This window comes from Dryobates pubescens, chromosome 5 (assembly GCF_014839835.1).
Source record: "Dryobates pubescens isolate bDryPub1 chromosome 5, bDryPub1.pri, whole genome shotgun sequence".
Classification (NCBI taxonomy): Eukaryota; Metazoa; Chordata; class Aves; order Piciformes; family Picidae; genus Dryobates; species Dryobates pubescens.
In genome coordinates this window covers 38,864,278-38,883,760 of record NC_071616.1, presented here as the reverse complement: position 1 = coordinate 38,883,760, position 19,483 = coordinate 38,864,278, and the positions used below count along the sequence as shown (strand labels likewise).

The window sequence follows — 19,483 nt, the reverse complement described above, 5'->3', positions numbered from 1 at the left end:
CAGACGAGGAGGAAGGGGGCGCCAGAAACCCTTGCTCCCGGCCCGGTCCTTCCTGGCGCCCCACAGCCACGGAGCGGCGCCACCACCTTCCCCGCGCCGCTCCCCGCGGACGACAACTCCCAGCATACCCCGCGCACGGGCACACGTAGCCTGATTGGGGGGCTCCGCCAATGGGAGGGCGTGTAGGGCGCTGGGCGGGGCAGGCTACGCAGCGGGGAGGGGTGGGGCGGAGGGGCCGGAGGCAGCGGCGGAGCGACGGCGGGAAGGGCTGTCCCAGGGCTCGGCGGCAGCGGCTGCGACGATGCCGGTGCATTCTAGGGAGAAAAAGGAGAACAATCACGATGAGATGGAGGTCGACTATGGGGAGAATGAGGGCAGCAGCTCCGAGGAGGAGGAGACCGAGAGCTCATCTGTGTCCGAAGAAGGGGACAGCTCAGGTACCTCGGCCCTTCGCAGGGCAGCGCCTCTGACGGGGTCACCGCGGCGGTTTCCTTAGCGCCCGGTGTGCTGTCCTGGGGGACAGAGCGGTCCCGCCCCCCCGGCTCCCGTGGCTGCTGGTGCCCACCCCCTCCGTGACCCCGCCCCCCCCCCCCCCCCCCCCCCCCCCCCGCCGTTCCGGCCCGGCCCAGCACAGCCTAGCCCCTGTTTCGGCCCCGCGGCTCCCCTGTGGGCCGACAGCCAGGGCGGGAGGCAGGGACATGGCGGGGCGCATGGGCACGGAAGTCCCGCTTCTCCCCGGGCCGCCGGCTCCAGAGCCGGTTGGCACCCGGACTCGGAGGGCCGGGCCGCTCCCTGTAGGTGCTGTGGGTTGTGCCCTCCTGGGCATGAGTACATGGCCCTCAGGGGGTCTGCTTCATAACGTCTGCGCTTACAGGCTTGGCATGCATACATACGTGTGCATCCCTTCACAAAAAATTCAGGTAGACATGTGTGTACATGCATATATGTATGTATCTCCTTGTATGCAAAATCGTGAGGCCTGTCTTTGAGGGGGCATTGGAAACTCTGTCGATACTATTGGCCTCTTGCAAAGCATTTCAGCTTCAGCTCTTTTGAGGGCCCTTTCTTTTGTCTACGTCTTCCTCTGGACTATGGATTTTGAATGAAATCCATAGATGAAATGCTGTTTGAAAAGCATTTCTTTTTCTGTGCTCAGTTTCCACTGTGTTAGAAGAAAGTTATTATCCGTTCAAACTTCCCTTGTAGTCATCAGGGGTAAATTATAAAATGGTCACTTACTGGTAAACGTACTGGTCATCAGATGTATACACTGCTGCTTTGGAATCACCTGAGCTCCCTAAGTAACATCTTTGTCACTAGAAGGGATACCTGAAAAGCAGTATCTCTGCTAGTGTGGTCCCAATGGGTGTTTCTGGCAGCTTGAGTGACTTAGAGTCGTCTGCTGGGGTTCTACCCTGTGCGTGTACTAGCATATTGACTTGTGGCATGAGTTCTGGCCTTGGCACAGTGGATGTAGTGGGATGCCATGAACTGGACAAATTAGGCACATGTGAAATTATGTTTTTACATATGTTGACTTGTGGTTGAGTTATCTCTGTGTTAGCATTCTCTGCATACAGTTTACTCCTTGTTGCTAAAAGGTCTGTGGGATCTTGAATATTAAATCCTATGGCTTTTATGTTCACATTGTTGCGGGTAAGGGAAGGCCTTGCTGTGGTAGTTCCAGGGACTCAAGGAATTTGCCCTTGTCTGGGCTGTGTATGAGTTAGCAAAGTGCTGGAGCCCCACAGATGTGGTACAGAAACAGACAAGCTGACTCTGTATAAGTTGAGTGAAGACTACTGCTGGGTAAGTTGGGCTGCCATACTGAGAGAGAGTCTCTCCCTTACACCTTGATCTGAGTTAATATTCTGCAGCAGAGTGGTTCCCACAGGAGATGGGCTTGGTTAACACAAAAACTCAGGTAATCTACCCAAGGTTTATACAGATCTTCCTGTGGTTTGGAATGTTTCTTTATTTCTTTTCCCCCTTCTCCCCCAATCTTTGTGCCTTTGAAGAATATGTAAAAACCTCCAACTTAAATTGCTTAATTGGTCACCTGCATGTTGTGAATTTGAAACTCAGGATTTGTATGGGTTTAGATAAGAGGCCTCCTGAAACAGGGATTTTTTTTTAGTTCTGAAATGTTCCCTCATCTGAGGGAAGATACTGCTTCTCTTGTCTCATGCAGTGCTGCACAGGAAGTCTCCAACCAGTGAACTGTGACCCACAGTTGAAACAGTTAGCAAAATCATTGTAAACATAGCGATTTTATTGATGTCTCTATAAGCATCTGATTTGGCAAAATAAAACCAGAGTAAGTAGTTCTGAGTAGGCAGTGCTGAGGCCCTTACATCTCCAAAGTAGGTACAGATTCTTTCAGATTCCAGGGCCTGAACTGAATATGCTTGGTTGGAAGCTGCCTGAAGGACAAGTGACTGTTTCAAACCCTTGTGTTCTTCATAGATGTTGGAACAAATTTGTTGAGTACCAGGAATGAAGCTTTGAGTTTAACTTGATAGGAAAGGAATTTGGTTTGTGTTCACCAAAACTGGTACTAATTGATCCAGGGCCTGGTAAGCTGGACCAGTCATGTGGCTGACTTTGGAGAGGTGCTGTACTGAAATTTGAACGTCCATACAGCTTTTATAAACACTTGGATTATTGTAAGTGGAGAATTTATTGATCCCATTAAAGATCTACTACTGAGGAAGGCTCATCAGTGTTTCCTTGCCTCTGTTATCTCAAAGTGATTCCATTGAAAAACAAGACCAGAAAAATGTGCTTAAATTGTCTTGGGTTGTTTTGACAGCATTCATGTATGCTGATGGTTATTCTGGAAAAAAGGTGAACTTGAGTGAGGGTACCAGGGCAGGCAGCTGGAGGCAATTATGTTTTAAGTTGGAAATGTATTATCTGATTATGTCCTTGTTTGCACAGCAACCTCTGCTGCTCCTTTCAGATGTGCCTTATGGAAGCATGCTTCAATTCTTTTGTTATCAGAATTGTACACAGACTAAACAGGAAATACCATATTTTGGATAAGAAATCCATGGAGATGGCTTTTCAAGAAGTTCTGACATACTAAATTTGTTACATCTATCAGGGGAACATAGAAAGTGAAGGAGCAATAAAGAAGCTTATTGGGCAGCAGGTGGGCACCAAGCATGGGGTTGTGAGACTCCTGGATGAGGTCCAGGAGCAGTACTGCAACAGTAACCACAACTTACTTAGCCTTGCAGTTAGTATTGTAGCGAGATGCCATCTGGGAATGCCCTTTCTTCATCTATTATTCTAGTTAATCTGTATGGCTAAAAAAAATAATAATCATTTTCTGTGTGAGAAAGGGAGCTTGGTGTAACAGATATAAACTTAACTCTTTCTCTCCTCCCACTCACTGGCTCTGTTGAAGAGAGAATTGTCTCTGTTAGTTCCAGCTTTGAAGTCTGCTCTTTTTTGCTCATGTTTGTAGTTCTGGTAATTGATATTTTTAAAGAAGACTTTGCAGTATATGTGTCCTCAAAGATGCTTTGGTTGATATTTATTGAAGGCAAATACATCTGTTGTCTTGCCCATGTCTTGGTTTCCTCTGAGATTAGGGAGCGAGGGGAAGGAGGAATTGTGGTTTAAATTAATGTAGTCTGTGAATGTTTCTTTAAAACAATGAGAACCTCTCCAGATAATTTCTATTGCATTCCACAGAGAAATGCTTTTAAGGGAGCACTTAAAGTGATGATTACAGGAAATTATATGCTTGTCTCAGTGTCTTGACAAATATGAACATAGTCCATGGAAGCATATTGCTCCTACAGACATAAGATGATTAGCCCCACAAGAGATGTCTTAATTAAAATTAGTAATAATGAGGGGAAAAAGGGACTTTGGAAAAGGATTTTTTTGGTTTTGGTTAAATTTGTCATTTGCTTTACTTGGAGTCAGCCTTCTGTTGTTTGGTTGATTGGTTGGTTGGTTTTTCCCAGTAGATGCCTGAGAAAACAGAAGGTGCAGTTAGAAGAAGCATAACTTGGCCTGGAGAGCTGGCACTCTACCCTGTTCCTTTTGATGCTGTGTGTTTACTGTAGAGTTGTTTTTTTTCATTGACCAGGATATAGAATTAGGAATGAATAAAGAAGCCACAAGTTATGCTTACCATCCCAAAAGAGAAATTGGCTGTATTTTTAGAGCACTTCTTATAGGCCACAGCTAACTTAAAAAAAAAGTAAGTAGTTATTTTAGGTGCTGTTAACATCTTAAATACTATGGGGTATTTTGTCTTTAAATCAGGCTGCCCTAGTTACTGAGTTGGACTGCTTGAATATAGTAGGAAAAGAATGACACTGATTATGAAAGTGTTTAAAAATATCCCTAATACTTTTGTGCAGTATGAAACATTATGAGGAATCTGAAGTGTTGAGACAGGATGGGCCTATTAGCAAGTGTTTTGATATGACATGAGAAATCTTCTGTCTCTACTGGTATAAATTTTCAGATGGAAGGCTATGAGATTTGATCATAAAACCTCTTACTTTGAGTGCTCTAATCTATATGTTGTTTAAGACTAGAGGGATATGGACATGCTGGAACATGTCCAGAGAAGGGCCACGAGGATGATCAGAGGGCTGGAGCACCTCTCCTATGAGGACAGACTGAAAGAGTTGGGGCTGTTCAGTCTGGAGAAGAGAAGGCTCCGAGGGGACCTAATTGTGGCCTTCCAGTATCTGAAGGGGGCTACAAGAAGGCTGGGGAGGGACTTCTTAGGATATCAAGGAGTGACAGGACTAGGGGGAAAGGAATGAAAATGGAGGTGGGGAGATTCAGGCTGGATGTGAGGAGGAAGTTCTTCAGCATGAGAGTGGTGAAGCCCTGGAATGGGTTGTCCAGGGAGGTGGTAGAGTCACCATCACTGGAGGTGTTTAGGAAGAGACTGAATGGGGCACTTGGTGCCATGGTTTAGTTGATTAGATAGTGTTGGATGATAGATTGGACTCGATCTCAAAGGTCTCTTCCAACCTAGTTAATTCTATTCTATTCTAAAACTTTCACAAACAATATAATCCATGTTAATTTGAAGAAAAACTTCTGAGGGAATTCCTTACTAAAATGTAGTATTAACCAAAAGCATAACTGAACACATCTGAAACACGTATTTGAGTTTGAGAACAAAGTGGAAGAACTGTTGGTACCCTAGTGCTTGTTCCTGTCTGGCTTTCTGGGAAGGCACCTTGAAATTTTAAAGAAGCTTTATTGTTATAGCACATAAATGCTTTAAACAACTCTTTGGCTAATATGACTGCCGCATTCCTTAAATCTGGCCAAGTTAACAGTTGCCCAATCAGTTTTCACTGGAGTGTTGCATCGGACAGCCAGATAAAACTTTTGCTCTTTAATCTGATTTTCAGCCTTCTTCTGTAATCCACAATCTGTTTTACTTCGAGAAAAATAACTTAATATAAATTAGTATCTCTTAGCTGTCTGATACTCTCTTCCCCCACCCTCCCCAGTGTCCTAAGCATTCAGCAGAAAGGTTTTGAGGTTTTGTCTTTAAATTTTCTCACTCTACTTTCCAATACTTGAGGTTATATCATGTTTTAAATCTTTATACACACTGTGTTTTGGGTTTTTTTTTGCTTGTACTAACTGTAATATATCTTTGATTTGGGATCACAGGGACCACTGTAATGCAGATTAGAACTGCTGCACTGCCTGCTGGTTTTCACATCCAGGCAGAGAGGTCTAGTGCATTTTTTCATCTAAAAAACTTGTGATAGTTTCAGGAAGAAGCTGTGTGCAGAAGACTTCACACATTGAGAGGCCTGAGTGGAAGATCTGACTTGATCAAATCCTATTTGATCCTAGTAGCTATGCTGGCCCTGAAGCTACTCCTTTCACCACTTCACCTTTGCAAATTACCTTACTCTTTTGCGAAACAGTAAGGATGAAGACTTGAATGCTGCTTTCTGTAGCTGGTGTAGGAGGAAGCTGGTTGATAATTGGGCAGTTGAACCATGACTGTAGAGAGCTAATTCCTGGACAAATACCTTCTATAAAGCAGGTTTAGAACTTGTCTTAACTTCTAAATATGCTTAACAAAGCCTTTTTTTTCTTCCCCCCCCCCCCCATCTAGAAATGGATGATGAGGACTGTGAAAGAAGAAGAATGGAGTGTTTAGATGAGATGTCCAATCTTGAAAAGCAATTTACAGACCTGAAAGATCAGTAAGTGCTTCATTTGAGGATCCCTTCTATGAGAATACTGTGTGCAGCTGGTGTTTCTTGTCTTTCACATATCTGGATGCTGCTTTTGGAGAAGAATGATTGTTCCAGAATACTTTAATGTATGTATTTATTTTCAGTTTTGCTCTAAGAATGGTTTTGATGTGATGTTGCTGTGAAAGGCCAGTGTGGGTCTGCTGCTGCATCAAAATCAGCAGAACCAAGGGATTGTGACTTTTGTGGAATTTTTTTACCCAAGATCTTCCTCATCCTTTTATGTGTGTGGAACAGACCCAAGCACTGTCTTTGCCAAGTAAGAAGCTAGGGTTTTTTGTTTGGTTTTTTTTTCAGATTATCACAGCAGTTTTTAAGGTTGGTACCAAGTAATGTTTCTTAGAGTTACTGCAAGCCAGATACCAATACTAAAAAAAGGGAAAAGAATTTTGTCTCTCTGTCTGTAGTTTGCCATGGTATCTGCATCAGTAGTAAGGACCTACTGAGGTAGAATAAATACAATGAGTAGCCACAGCTATTTGAAAATGAATTTCATTTGTACTAGAGCCAGTCTTTTGTATATATTTTAAGTTGGCTTTTTGCACATGTTCCCAGATAAGCTAGTTGCATCTGTTCTAATTTAAATTGGTGGTAATTTGGCAACTAACTTAACCAGATCCCTGACAAATGAAACTTTGAGACTTTGCCTATTCTTGGGCATGTATTTTAACTGAAAATCTCATCAGATGTCATTACATTTCAGGTGTGTGTCTATGTTGTGAGATAGTCCTTTCTGCTATAGAACTGAGGCATACAGCTAGCTCTGCCTCTCTAATAGGCTCTGGAAAGAGTTGCCCAACAAGCAATTACTTGCTGCAGTGTCTAGAGAAGACTATCCTGTTGTTGCTTGTGTGTAGCATGGTGCAACCTGGGAAGTGGAGCCAACTGATGAGTGTTGGAGCCTGTCAATAATGATTGGTTTGGCATTTGGAAGATGACCAACTTTAGAGTTCAGTCCTACTCTTCTGTCTATTGGGCAGCTTGGATGACTGAAAACAGTTTGTGGGGGAAAAAACCTTTTAAGGAGTGAATGTGAAGGAGGGTGTTCTTGGGAGAAGGGAAACCTATTTTGAAGGGTTTATGGAAATGTGAATGGTGCCTGGAAGGTGGAAAGGCTATGGTGTATGAGGAGGAAGACATGTAGACACTGGGGTATTTGTAGGGGCTGGGAAAACTGTGGTGGTGGGAATGCTAGGGAAGATGCATTAGAATGATGGAAGGAGGATTGTAGGGAGGTTTATTGTGATTGATATGTGTAGGGAGGTTTATTGACATTGACATTTACTGGTAGACAAGAAGTCTGCTTGCATTCTGAAGAATTTAATGTACTATCAATTACAAATATTTCAATGTTTATGAAGCAAGTAGTTTTAGAAAAAGTAAAAAGACTGTAACTACACATCCTTTCGGCAGGAATGGAAGATGCCTGTTAGAAATTATCCTGTGGTATTTGTGATAGTATGAAATATGTGGATTTTCACAGGGCATGAAATGAGGGGTGCTCAGAGGGAGCCTACCTCTCTTTTTCCTTGGTTTGTGGTAGAGTGGGAGCAGATATGTGAGCATGAAAGTGGATGGGTGTTTCTAACCACAAAAGGTTTTTCCCTCCCATGATGTAAGCCATATTGCTCTTACGGATTCTAGCACCCTCTCCTGCCCTCTTCCACGTTCACTCGCCTCCTTCTCTGCCTTAATCCTGTTATCAACCATGCACACTTTTTTTCCTTTTTCCTTAGAGATGGAGATACATTTCATTTTGTCTTTACTTTCTACAATTCTGATTGTTTGCATGTGTTTTCCAGCAAGGAGGTTTAGCAGACATGAGAAATATTGTTCCAAAAGAAAAATATGTCTTGGAAACATCAACATGGTAACAAATCCTAACTTTGCTTTAGTGGGTGTTCTGTGACATCAAGCAAGAGGTGCAGAATGGGTCTTTTAAAAACATTTCTTCTAACTTGTCTTTGCTTTAAAATAATTCTTTTTTTTTGTCAATTTGTATTATTTTAAGACTTTACAAAGAAAGGTTAAGCCAAGTGGATGCGAAGCTACAGGAGGTCATAGCTGGAAAAGCACCTGAATATTTAGAGCCGCTGGCAGCTTTACAAGAAAATATGCAAATCCGAACCAAGGTGGCAGGTAAAATGAAGATTGCTGTTTCAACAGTGTAAACTTGTTATGCATTTAAAGGTCAAACTTACTTATTTCGTTAGTATTGCTAAAGGAGGGTGTTTTAAAGCTAGAAATAGAGACCTGCTGTCTACAACTACCTGAAGGGAGGTTATAGACAGGTGGGGTCTGGTCTCTTCTCCCAGGCAACCAGCACCAGAACAAGAGGACACAGTCTCAAGCTGTGCCAGGGGAGGTTTAGGCTGGATGTTAGGAAGAAATTCTTCATAGAGAGAGTGATTGGCCACTGGAATGGGCTGCCCAGGGAGGTGGTGCAGTCACCATCACTGGAGGTGTTTAGGAGGTTTAGTTGATTAGATGGTGTTGGATGATGGATTGGAGGTGATAATCTCAAAGGTCTCTTCCAACCTAGTCTACTCCAGTCTATATACTGTGGCATAGTTTTAAATGCAAAATAGTTTTCAAGTTAAAATGAGTAAGTTGCTTATCTCTTGACACAGGTTGCCTGATAACATCACAATAGAAATACAGCTATTTTATGTTTTACTTAAAGGCTGGCTGTGTTTTACGTACAGAATTACTCAAAACCAGTAATAATTGTTACTAGTCAGAAGACTTGGGAGGATATTTGTGATGTTTTCTCAGAAATACAAAAATCTGTTTTGTAAAATTAGTATGTCCACTTGTGTAGTTTGTTGATTGACAGGGAATAAAGTTAAAATAGCTTTTGTTTTTCCTCAGACCTTCAGCACTGAGGGATTACTTGTTTGCATTTTTACTCCATAAAGCAGCCAGTCACTGTAAATGCCTAGTATAATATATCTGTATTTTCCAGTGTGTCCATGCTTTGGGACTTTCAAGCCATCTCAACAGTGAATTCTGAAATTAGATAATGATAGTAATGCTGCTGCAATTTGTCTGATTTCAGGTATCTACAGAGAGCTCTGTCTGGAGTCTGTGAAGAACAAGTATGAATGTGAAATTCAAGCCTCTCGACAGCACTGTGAGGTTGTGCCAGCTCTTTCACATGGATAGCTAAGCTCCAGCTTTACTGGCTGTCATGCTTTCCAAGTCCAGTGCATGTTTTCATTATTGCTGTTAGTTGCTATTTGAATGCAATTACCATGTGATATTTAAGCCCACCTAAGAGGTTATTCACAGCATATAAAAATCGATACTAATTTAGCTTTCCATATAAGGACAAATGAGGCTTCTTTATTTTTCATTAACAGGTTCTTATTAATAGGTTACCCCACCATTTTTTTTAACTTTTCTTATCAAAAGATTACAAGGAGAAGTAAATAAAATCTGTCATAGTTTTAGCCAAAGATTTATTATTGTTATTATATTGCTATTGTTGTTGCTGCAATTATATATCATGTATAATAATAATGATAATAATAATTACAATAATTTTTAGATGCCTGGGATAATTAGTGATAGAGTTATCATTTCAAAAGCAGTTACAGGAAAAATAATTTTCTCTCCTTGAACATAAACTTTCTGGTTTATACATGTAAACACTGGATGCTGTAGTACAAGTACTTAAGTACATATATGTCTAGTGCTGTAGCACAGCTGCTTAGGTCCTGAGATTTGCATTATAGTGCTCCTCCGCCCTCATGACAGCTGCTCAGAGGTGTTTTCTTCTGAGCAGGTTACCACATTCCTGAAGTCTGTGCCTCCAACTACACCAATAAGCAAGAATATGCAAGTGTACATTAAAAAAAAAATATTGTTCCATTTTCTTGATGCCTTGAGAAAGATCAAAGTGTAGCAAAGGGCTACTGACTGTCTGCTCCTGTGAATACTGCTGAGGTTGGACAGGATCCTGTGAAACTTGCAGGATTTCTCACCCATGGTTGAATGGTTTGCTTTGTCTATATATTATTGCTCTTTAAGGTGGTCCTCATTCTGTGTTTTGCTATTATGTATCTACTGTGACACCCTCAGAGTTCAAATATTCACCCTCCAGTGAGGGTCTCTTGGGGGAAAAAGCTCTTTAAAGTCAGCAGTGCTGCTCGTAGACTCACTGTTGCAATGGAATGTAACCGTTCAGTAAGACTGCCTCTGATGCCTGTAACAGTTTTTCACAGCTTATTTGTCACCAAGTGCTTGAAGTAAAACAGATGTCTAAACACAATCACCAGTTTATTTTAAAATGGAATTTAAATATGGTCTCAGAACAGACAATGCTCATTTGGCATTTCAGATATATGTAGTAGGCTTCTGCATTTTCAGTTCCACTGAGAAACTTCTTTTATAATTAGGGGGGTTGATAAATATATGAAAATGGAGAACCTGGAATTTGAATACTTTGCAACTTGAAGGGAATGGTAAACATGGCAGCCATTTAGTAGAACAGGGTGCTTTATCTGTGGCCTCAACTGTTTTGCTTCACTCCAGCACACTGGCTTGTACAGTGGTGAAAGTAAGTTTCTGTTGGAGTTATGTGCTGTGGGCAGGAACCATTGAGATGCAGACATCTGCTGACTTGTCTCTAGGGACTGCAGCTGCTGGCAGAGGACATAGTAGCAAATAACTCAACCCAGTGACTCGTGCTGCTTAAGTTGTTTCGTCAGTGAGTTGGTCTAAGTCCTCTTTTCCAGAGCTGTTAAGGATGTTGTCCAATGATCTTTCAAGTGTAAAAATCAGCTGTATTTCCTACTTGTGTTTAGGATATCCACAACCTTGGAAATCAGCTTAATTCCTTGAAGCTTGGAAATTAGCTTAATTCTAGGTTACTGGTGTAGAGAGTTTAGTGGATTTTGATGCTGCCTTCAACAGGGTAACTGATTCATACAGCTGCTGTATGATTGTAGTATCAGACCTATGTGTGGACTGTACTCCAGAGAAGTTTACTACAAAGTTGATATTCTCATTCTGAAACAGAGATGGAAGAGAGTGTCTCCTGCACAAAATGTAGACATTTTTACATCGGAGTGTGTTTTTGTGTCAAAAATGCTAATGATACACCTAACATTGAAAGCATTATGTTAATGTGGGTCAGAAATCGTGTTTTAAAAGGGTGAACTTTTCTAAAGCACTGCTTTAAAAGTGTTTCTCACTGCTTTAAGGTAGAAAGTTTTGTTTTCACAACACTCTAGAATATTTTATGTGCTCAGCAGATTCTTATGTGGGTATTATTCAGAACTAGGAAAACAATTATAAACACCACGGTGACATGATAATTTCCTATGAATGGCTGCAGGTTTGCTAATATTGGAGGCAGCTTAATAAAAAGCTTTCCATGAAAACATAAGCTTTTCTGCTTTGCAATGAAAGATGGCATAGTGGTCGCTGCTTCACAGTTGCTCATTGGGAATAAAATATTTGTTATTTGACAGGAAAGCTCTGTGGGTGTGTGAAAATACGAAGAGTTATTCTGAAGATCTAGCAGCATGCTTTTATATACTTATTTTTTCTTGCTACTGATATTTGATAACTATATTTATACTTAGGTCAAGTGAGCATGCTGTCTTTAGGAGCTAGGATCTCATGCTGTGAGAGAGGGTAGAGGGAAGTGTCATATGCTTTATGTCTTTGAAGAAATTTTACCTAAAGCTGCTCTTACTTGCCTTCTGGTGAGCCTTTCAATTGTTGTATATTGAGATGATAGAACTTAGTTGTGTAAAAATGTTTTAATTTCTTGGGTTTTTTTTAGAGTGAAAAGCTTCTGTTGTATGACACTGTGCAAAGTGAACTAGAAGAGAAGATCAGAAGACTTGAAGAAGACAGGCATAGCATTGACATTACCTCAGGTGCGTGGAAGTTCCAAGATGCTGGGATTTTAATTGTTAATTTGTTTGGTGTTGCCTTTTTTTGGTTTGTTTTCCTTGCTTTTAATTTTTCTGGTAGCTGCTGATTAGTTGATTGTGCACATAGAATATCTGGTGAATTACAGGTTATCCAGTAGAATGCTGCTCAGCTGTAGACTTTGGGCAGGCATTGAACTGACGCTTAAGACAAACTTTGGTCTAGTAGTTGTTAGCGTCCCTTGTGTGTTTTGAGAGTATTGATCCAACTACAGAATCATGTAACACCTTAATTCTGATCCAAACAGCCTTTCACTAGGAAATGCATTATTTTTCGGTTTCAGACAATGATTTCTTTCTATAAAAGGAGCTAAACACATTAATGTTTCTGGTTCATAGCATGTTCTTATTGTGCCTTTTCAGAATTATGGAATGATGAGCTACAGTCCAGGAAGAAAAGGAAGGATCCATTCAGTCCAGATAAGAAGAAACCTGTTGTTGTATCAGATATCCTTTTCTTGAAATCATTGTCCTTTTCAGTAGTGTCTGCTGTTTCTTATAGCTAGCTATTTAATTAATAAAACCCTGAAGTGGTAGTGCATTCTCAAAACTGAATTCTGCATGGCAGATGTTACTCTAATTCAGATTAGAGAAATCATATTGGCACACACCCTTAGGAAAATTGAAATTAAGACTCTGTTATCTAACCAGCAGCTTCATATAGACAATATTCCTAAAAGTGTATTTTTCTGACTCTTTAAAAAAATAGAGCTACAAAGAAAAAGCAACAAATGGATTGGTGTTATGTTTGCAAAGTGTGACCTGACTTGTGGAACTTGTCCTGTATAGCTTTGCTTCTCCTACTGGCAGATCTTTACCTCAACCTATTACTTCTTAATGATTCCATAAACTTTATAACCTTGTTTGATTGAAAGTTTTAAATTCTAAGAATTGAGTTGGCTGGGAGAGGTGTTTGTGGGTTTAGGGCTTCCTGTAGAGTGAGGATATTAGATAAGAATTTTGCATTGATGATTTCTTCATAGCTGTGGACAAGCATGCAGCTGAAACTTTTTAAGGTGTAACACCTGAGAGATGGTATCACCTTTCCCCAGAGAAAGGAGATGCCTTTTCAAACTGAGTGTTCTCTCTACTCCTCTCTCCAGCCTAATGTTTTTATAAGATATACATGTGATGACTTATAAATTGCCAGAATCATGAAGACTACCTGAAAAAGACCAGCTTCTAAGTATTGACATTGTATGGTATGAAGGCCACCTTTATTGCTAAGCTGCTGCAAAAAATCCTGCTACTTTCAGAAAGTTTTGTAACATGCAAGGTCCTGCATCTGCTGGAGTGTCTCCAGAGAAGGGCCATGAGGATGATTAGAGGGCTGGAGCACCTGTCCTATGAGGACAGACTGAGAGAGTTAGGGCTGTTCGGTCTGGAGAAGAGAAGGCTCCAAGGAGACCTTCTTGTAGCCTAGATCATTTCTGGAGGTCCCTTCCAACTTTACTATTCTGTGGCTCTGTAATGCAGGTATAAGTGGCCTTACTAGTTTAAGACCTTTTAGCAATTTCAGTGCCAGGTTGTATGAAAGTGTATTTTCTTTAGCTCTGTCATTCAGGATGTCCATATAAATCCCATCAGATCCTGTAAATTATGAGCTGCCTTGCCATTTCAGAATACATCCCAAACAAAACCCACTAACGTAGTGTTAAGTTTAAAACCCCAGCAACTTCAGGCAGTTCATAAGTCTGAAAATCGTTTCAGTTAAGTGAATTAATTTGCTCTTTCTGCTTCTGTTTTTAAAACATTTGTGAACTTGTTAGTTTGTACAGCTCTGTGTACACCAAAAGCCTACAAATTTTACACAGCTTCTGATTTATAATTCTTTCCTATTTAGAGGAAAACACCTGGAAATGGCTACAGATTCTTAACATTTCAAATACATGTATGTTAAAGCTCTCAGATCCCCTTTTAGGAGATGTGGTTTTTCAAACATTTTCTTATAGCACTTCAGGAAAAGAGTTGTTTCTCCCCATTTCCTTTCTGAGAAACAACATAAGAACAAAAGGCCATTGTAATGGAATGGCTGTGCTGTTTAGTTTTGAAGTTCATGCATTCCTCTAACACACAATTTTTTTTACTTTCTAGTTCACCAGAAAGGTGCTTTGCCTTTTGACTTCCTATTTTTTAGATATTTGAAGATCTGGTGCTGTCTAGGCTTTCCTCTTGAAATATGATGGAGAATACTAAAAAATATTTATTTTGTAGAATGTGGTACTTGTGTCAGTGTTGATTTGGAGCACAAGCCCTGTGAGGAGAGGCTGAGGGAGCTGGGATTGCTTACCCTGGAGAAGAGGAGGCTCAGGGGAGACCTCATTGCTGTCTACAACTACCTGAAGGGAGGTTGTAACCTGGTGGGGGCTGGTCTCTTCTTCCAGGCAACCAGCACCAGAACAAGAGGACACAGTCTCAAACTGTGCCAGGAGAGGTTTAGGCTGGATGTTAGGAAGATGATCTTCATAGAAGGAGTGATTGGCCATTGGAATGGGCTGCCCAGGGAGGTGGTGGAGTCACCATCATTGGAGGTGTTTAGGAAGAGACTGGATGGGGTGCTTGGTGCCGCAGTTTAGTTGATTAGATGATGTTGGATGATAGGTTGGACTCGATGGTCTCAAAGGCCTTTTCCAACCTGGTTAATTCTATTCTAATTTGCAGTGGTATATTGAAATTGCATTGGATTTTAATTGTAATCTGTGGTATTGCAACTAAGGATTTTTGGAATGCTTTTCACAAGTGTTTATCTTATCCTGTTGTACTACAGTGTGACCACATCATGTTGGTCTACAGTGTGACTACACACCATTATCTCCTTTAATGAAGTTTATGAAGTGTGCTTCTAGGTTGCATAATTCAAAGATGTATTTATTTTTCCTGAGCTTTCTTTTCATGTAGGTATGTGAAGTGAAATTAAATGAAAAACATAGGTATTGTTTGTGCAAAAGATTGGCAGAATAGAGCTGCTAATGTATTTCTGAAACATTAGAGTGTTGTTACTATTATTGTTTAAAGAGCTTTCCCTAACTTTTCCACGTCCCTATATAGTTTATATGTTACAAGACCTGGATATACTTGAAGACTGGACAACAATAAGGAAGGTAAGATGAAAGGAGGCTCTGGGTTTTGCCTGGATTCTTGTCCAGTCCTTTTGTCTCTTTAAAAATGTATTTGTTACCTGATCTAATCAGATTTTTTTTGTTCAGTAGTCAGCTAATCATTCCAGTACAAGCTATGTTATTGCTGCTTCAAGCTATGTTATTGCTGCTTTTTTTTTGTGATTCCACTCAAATCATGCAGAGATTAAAAGTCCTGACTGCACTGCACATAACTTCATAATTAAAGCTGGCAGTTAAGTAAACAGGACAATGACTAACTTAATTTTCTTTTGTGTTTCAAGGCAATGGCTACGCTGGGGCCACACAGAGTAAAGCCAGAACGTAAGTAAACTTTATGTGGTTTCATAAGACAGGACTGCTGTGCACAGTGGCACAAACAGCTTCCAGGCAGATCATATTTATTTTAGCCTTGCTGTAGTGATGGAGGGTGAGGTGAGGTGTGAGTTGTAGCTTTTGTTTTCCTCTCTCTCTCAAGTGCTGGTACTTGTAACTCGATTGCTGATGATTGTGTTGATGCCCAGACTGTAGAAAATGATCAACAAATATCTAGAATTCCAAAAGTGGATTACACCAATTAATACTAGCAAGCTGTGATAGTGTTTATGCAAGATGAGGCAGGAATCTGAGAGCATGTGGACCTAATTAGGCTCTTTCCTTATAGGGTCTTTCCTAGGGTCTACCCTAAATAGGGTAAATCTAAAGGATGCTCACATTTGCTGCAACCCTAAAAAGCAGAGCTATAGGAAAGGAGTAGTAACTCTCCTGTATGAAAATGGAAATATAACTTAATTTATATGACTGGCAAATGTATCTTGCTTCAAATTTTCTTGCTTTCCAGTAATCCTTGTAATTGTTAAGAGAGGCTACTTTAGATAGTGGAAAAAAGTGTATTCAATGTAAAAAAAACTTGATGAAAGTGTATTTAAGCATCTAACAGACTTGTGCCAAGACTATTAAATTACTGTGATTGATCATTTTAGCACCTGTCAAACTAGAAAAGCATCTACACAGTGCTAGATCTGAAGAAGGAAGACTTTATTATGATGGAGAGTGGTATGGACGTGGACAGACAATATGCATTGATAAGAAAGATGAATGTCCTACAAGGTAAAGATTATCCATTTCATGAAGCTCTATATGTTCATGCTAAGCAGCAGTTAGGATGATGGCATTGAAGAATAAGGTTTGCTTGGAAGTACTGCCACCTCAGTAACATGTGTTAGTTCACTTTGGAAGACAGCCATTGTCAGATCTGGTTGAATGCTGGACTTGTGAAAGAGGCCAGTAAAGCCTGGACTTCAATGAAGTAATGAGGTGTTTGTCAAGGTAGGATCTCACTAACAATTTAAGCTCGTACTAGTTTCTGAGCAGCTTTTGAATGAGTTGTTTTTCTTTTAGTAACTTGGGATTTTGTTATTTTAAGAATTTGATCTGTTGGCCCACTGTAAAATACACAATTATGGAAAAATACTTTATGCCATTAAAGATAAGCTTTGTTTTCAGCTGATTAATGCTCTGAAAGAATAGAACTTGAACTCTTTTTACATTATTTCCTTCTCTTAACAAAGGCTCTACCTGGGAACAGCCTAAATAGTATAGGGCAAATATGATTGAATGTCTCAGATAGCTATATGTATTTTGTCTGCATGGAGAATACTTGTAAATTTTAAAAGGTGTGTATGTTTAAAATAATACTGAAAATGAAATGTATATCTTACCTTTTACAGAGTGGGGCAAATCAATCTAAGCACAGTGTTAATTAAATATGCACAGCTACCCAGGAAAATTAACTTTACCCTCATAAAGCAGTAGTTTACTATAAACTGGCTGTTTCTTATGTTCACCACACAAAGGGAAGAAGATTTGATGCTTTTGGTGTTTATCCAAGGCTGAAATAGGAAGACATTTTAGTAAACTCTATATTCTTTCTGACTTGTAAAGAGTTCTGAATTAGTTTAGCCGAACATAGTGGTTTTACTGGGCCATAGAAAGATCTTAGTATCTGACATAGACATAGTGGTTTTACTGGGCCATAGAAAGATCTTAGTATCTGACATAGACATAGTGGTTTTACTGGGCCATAGAAAGATCTTAGTGTCTGACAAAAGCCCAAAGCTGATGCTTAGCAGCAGGTCCCCAGCCTTTCAAGATTTCAGCAGCTTTTCCTGGAGGGAGTTTTGTCACACTTAGCATGTGGGAAATCTTTCTTCCATTAATTGTAATCTTTGGTTGTAAGTATTTCTTTCTGTCTTCAATTCTACTTTATTTTTTCCCTAGAGGGTATAAGGTGGGTGTTGCAGTCACTATTTGTATTCAAATTTACCACAAGGAACATAAAAACAGGGTTCATGTGAGAATGATTTAGTAAGTCAGGCTTTGACTTTATTTCTTATTGTCTCACTATAACAACTGACAGTTGAATATTGTGGGTTTTTTTCCTGCTTTTTAAATCTTGGGCTTCAATCTGTTTAACTTCTTTTCAGATACTTTGTATTCAGAATAATTTCAGAGTGTGTTTTCCACCATGGATAGTCTATTGTAGTTTTCTTTGAGGGACTACTGTTCTTTTAAACAACTAATATATTTGTACAAGTTGAGGGTATCCTCATAGGAGGGGAAAAAAAAATAGAGAGATGGCTAAAAAATGAGCTGCTTTCACTAAAGGCTCTTGCAGATAGCAATGAACTCTGTTACAGTGGAGCCAGCATCTCTTGACATGTTTTCATTTACTCTTGTGGAAATACAGCTGCAGTTTAGAGGTTATTTATGAGCTGATAAGGTTTTTAAATTCCTCTTTGTTTTTCTTTCCCTGACCCTTCTCTCGTTTTCTGTAGTGCCATAATTACAACAATTAACCATGATGAAGTTTGGTTTAAAAGACCAGATGGAAGCAAGTCCAAGCTGTATATTTCTCAGCTACAGAAAGGAAAATATTCAATAAAGCATAACCACAACTGACCGTTGCTAACCAGATGTGAAGCAAGTGGTATTGCCATGCTTGATGTGCCATGGGGTGAAAGCTGTATTTAAGTGTTTTGTATTCCTTTTAAATTTACAACAGTATCTGGTGTGTATTTGTAGTGCTGTATGTAAAGCTTCATATGGATGGCCTGCAGAAACCTGAGGATGTAAAATCATGTTGACGGGCATTTCACCTGTAGACTGGGTCCAGTGCCTAAGATATGAAGTATACTCTTCAAGTATAATGGCTCAGAACTTCTCATATTTATAAAATGGGAGGAAATGATATATATTTTTTTCTCCATTGGTGACCAGTTGGTGTGATAAAAATGAAAACCATAATTACCAGCAACTCACTTTGTTTTCAGTGAACATGTCACGTTTCTCTTGTGGATGTAAATTTAGCCTGTTCAGCTGTTGCTTTTGAATAGATTGTAACATGCATAAGCATTCTTCTATCCAAAGTGAACCCATGTATTAAAATTATTGCCCTCAACAGCTCTGCTAATACTGACTGTGTTATATTTTGTAGGGTTTACTGTACTGCTTGTAATGAGGCAAACCCACTATTTTGAGCTACATGTTTTGAGGAGCACTTCTGTAGCTTAGGATCCTCTACTACGTGAACATCCTCAGATTGCCAGCAAAATGTGTGCATAAAGTAGAGTCTTGCTCCAAGCTGTGTTAAATGTAGCTCACAAAAGATGATGGGGATGGTTATGTAAATACTGTTGCATGCTCTGCTTGTTTGGTCCACAGTTGTATGGAACACTCTGAGTCTTTTGCTGGTTTGTCTTTCAAAAAAAAAGAAGAAAATATTTCCCCTGAAATCATATAACAGAAAATTGAGACTGACTTTTTGGGGTTTTTTTTCCTCACCAAACACTGCTTTCCACATTTCATCTTACGGTCCACCAGGATTATTTTCATGCAGCTTAGAAAACTTGAGTTTCTCTTACCCGTTTCAGCCAGGGAGGAAAAAGTCTTAAATCTTTTTGACGTTGCTGTGGTGTGCTCAGAGCATCGAGAGCGATAGATGGGGTCGATGGAGAGTTGGTAATGGATGGGTTATGTGCACTTTAAACTCCACTCTACAATGATTCTTCTTGGAGGAGGAAAGCATCCATTTGCAAAGGAGTATTTTTATTGTAACATATAATTGTTTTATGCCTGTATTAACTGTCTCTTCCAG

At 40.1% G+C, this 19,483-nt stretch overlaps 1 protein-coding gene across 1 annotated transcript; it reads left to right on the top strand.

The window, feature by feature from the left end:
• Positions 1-227: 227 nt before the first annotated feature.
• BRMS1L (BRMS1 like transcriptional repressor) lies at positions 228-19,160 on the top strand. The gene is made up of 10 exons (XM_009901438.2): positions 228-437; positions 6,125-6,215; positions 8,278-8,405; positions 9,325-9,404; positions 12,061-12,157; positions 12,575-12,658; positions 15,248-15,312; positions 15,612-15,651; positions 16,311-16,437; positions 18,165-19,160. The coding sequence occupies exons 1-10, from the start codon at positions 302-304 to the stop codon at positions 18,286-18,288; spliced, it is 972 nt and encodes a 323-aa protein (XP_009899740.2). The 5' UTR covers positions 228-301; the 3' UTR covers positions 18,289-19,160.
• The last annotated feature ends 323 nt before the right edge of the window (positions 19,161-19,483 follow it).